This window comes from Alligator sinensis, unplaced genomic scaffold (assembly GCF_000455745.1).
Source record: "Alligator sinensis unplaced genomic scaffold, ASM45574v1 scaffold2268_1, whole genome shotgun sequence".
Taxonomy (NCBI): Eukaryota; Metazoa; Chordata; order Crocodylia; family Alligatoridae; genus Alligator; species Alligator sinensis.
The window spans coordinates 2,377-4,697 of record NW_005844179.1 but is presented as its reverse complement, the minus strand read 5'-3'; the positions used below and the strand labels follow the sequence as shown (position 1 = coordinate 4,697).

Below are 2,321 nucleotides of genomic sequence, written 5' to 3'. Positions count from 1 at the left end.
ATCGCCAGCCATCCCTCCACTGGGCAGCACTGTATAACCCAGCACCTTGGCAGAGGGTGCCAGCTCAGCCCCAACAGGCAGCTCAATGGAGAAGGAGCCCTTCAGCTCTGGGCCAATGGAGACACATGGGAGAAGTGAGGCCCTGGCACAGACTGCAGAGCTCCCTCCTGCAAATAAATTATTAATCCCACAACCCCCACCCCACCCCTTGGCTGCAGGGGCCTTGCTGCACGCACCCATCCCTCAGCACTTACCAGCCCCCTCTCCAAAGTCTAGTCCTTTCCACAGGCTCCTTATGATGGCTCCCTTGGCCACAACCTGTGGAGGAGATAGGAGTCACTCCTCCTACATGGAAGGCCTGACAAATGGCATGATGTGGGGAGGGCCAGATCCAGGGCAGGATGCAGTTTCTGTATCCAGTGGGCAAGGCACAGATGATGGGGGAGGACATTTGGGCACCAGCAGGCTGGGGTGGGAGTGAAACAGGTGTCCCATTGCAGGAGAAGGCCCTGAATCACATTGTTGCCACCCCAACCATTCCCAGTGTTTGGTCAAGCCTGCAGGAGTGTAGCTAAGGCAAAGGGGCCCATACCAGTTTCTGAGTGAGTGCAAGTGAACCTTTGTACATGGCAACTTCAGATAGTTTTATAGTTTCATAGTCTTAGGGTCGGAAGGGACCTAAATAGATCATCAGGCCTGACCCCCTGCCCTGGGCAGGAACGAGTGCCGGGGTCATATCACCCCAGCCAAATATCTGTCCAGCCTCCTGTTGAAGACCCCCAAGGTAGGACAGAGTACCACCTCCCTTGGGAGCCCATTCCAGAGCTTGGCAGCCCTAACTGTAAAGTAATGTCTCCTGATCCAGTCTGAACCTTCTCGCTAAGAATTTATAGCCGTTATTCCTAGTAACCCATGGTGGTGCATGGTGTAACAGAGCCTCACTCAATTCCCGCTGGTCGCCCCTGGTGAGTTTGTAAACGGCCACCAGATCCCTTCTCTTGTGGAGGCTGAGTAGATTCAGACCCTTTAGCCTCTCTTCATACGGCCTGACCCGCTGCCCCCTGACCATGCAAGTGGCCCTCCTCTGGACCCTCTCAATGATAGCCACATCCCTCTTGAAGTGCAGTGCCCAGAACTGGACTCAGTACTCCAACTGCAGCCAGAGCAAAGCCTCATACAGGGGAAGGATCATCTCCCTGAGCCTGCTTGTGACACATTTGTAAATGCACGACAAGGTGCGGTTAGCCTTACTGACCTCGCATTGGCAGCTCTGTTCATCCTGGAGTCAACAATGACTCCAAGATCCCTGTCTGCCACTGTGTTGACAAGAAGGGGCTTGTCAAATGAATAGCAGAATCTGCAATTTAGGTTAAGCAAAAGATTTTGCAGGGAACAGACCACAGGAAGACCCTGCAATAAGTAACCCAAGGATTCCAACCTGTAGTTTTAGCATGAGGATGTTGGCATATGCACAGACTGATGTAGCCAAGTGCAGCCAAGAACACTGCCATTATGCTTCTTAGTAAGCCTATCAAATTTCCAAGCACTGAGGGCATCAGGCTCCAGGTCTCACTGGCTGATGAACAGGGGCTTGGGAATCCGTGCTGCAGTAAGGAAAAGCATGAGACAAGCCCAGGATGGGGCTCACCAGGAAGTAGAAATCCAGGCTCTTGGTCTCAGCCCCCAGGGCCTTCCTGGCAATGATGTACTCCACTTGAAGCTGTTGGGTCTGATCACAGGGAAGCACCTCTCCCTGTGCGTGGATCTTCAGGAAACTCTTGCTCTCTGAGTAGAAGGGCTCCAGGGAATGGTAGGCATCTCTGTATTGGGGAGAGACTCTTCCATGCACATAACTGTGATCCACCTCTTTGAACTGACCCTGGGGGAATATGGAGACAATTGAGGATCTCAGGAATCAGGTAAGCGTGTGGCATATGCAACGAGTGCCATAGGCTTGGAGGATGCAAGCTGAGCTCACCGCACATAACTGTGATCCACCTCTTTGAACTGACCCTGGGGGAATATGGAGACAATTGAGGATCTCAGGAATCAGGTAAGCGTGTGGCATATGCAACGAGTGCCATAGGCTTGGAGGATGCAAGCTGAGCTCACCCTTAATCCCTCGACCCTGTGTCCATAAGAGGGACAGGGCCAGTCCCAGCAGCTAGAATGGGGCAGCTGCCCCTCAGCAGCTGGGTGCCCGTGACCCAGAGGATCTATCATACTGCCTCAGAGCAGGTAGGCACTCAGCTCATGCTCTTGTCTCCAGCTGTAGCTGGTTGATGACAGAGGATGGGGCAGCCCCTGCCTGCCTTCAGTCA

General features: G+C 53.4%; 1 protein-coding gene across 1 annotated transcript in view; it reads right to left on the bottom strand.

The window, feature by feature from the left end:
* The window catches only part of LOC102375679 (alpha-2-macroglobulin-like protein 1), a gene marked incomplete at its 5' end in the record, with an annotated part of 12,769 nt that overhangs the window by 8,264 nt on the left and 2,184 nt on the right, over positions 1 to 2,321 (bottom strand). The window contains 3 exons of the mRNA XM_014527765.2: positions 6 to 107; positions 255 to 318; positions 1,649 to 1,879. Of these exons, the coding sequence (XP_014383251.2) occupies positions 6 to 107; positions 255 to 318; positions 1,649 to 1,879 (397 nt within the window). The remainder of the gene's footprint in view (positions 1 to 5; positions 108 to 254; positions 319 to 1,648; positions 1,880 to 2,321) is intronic.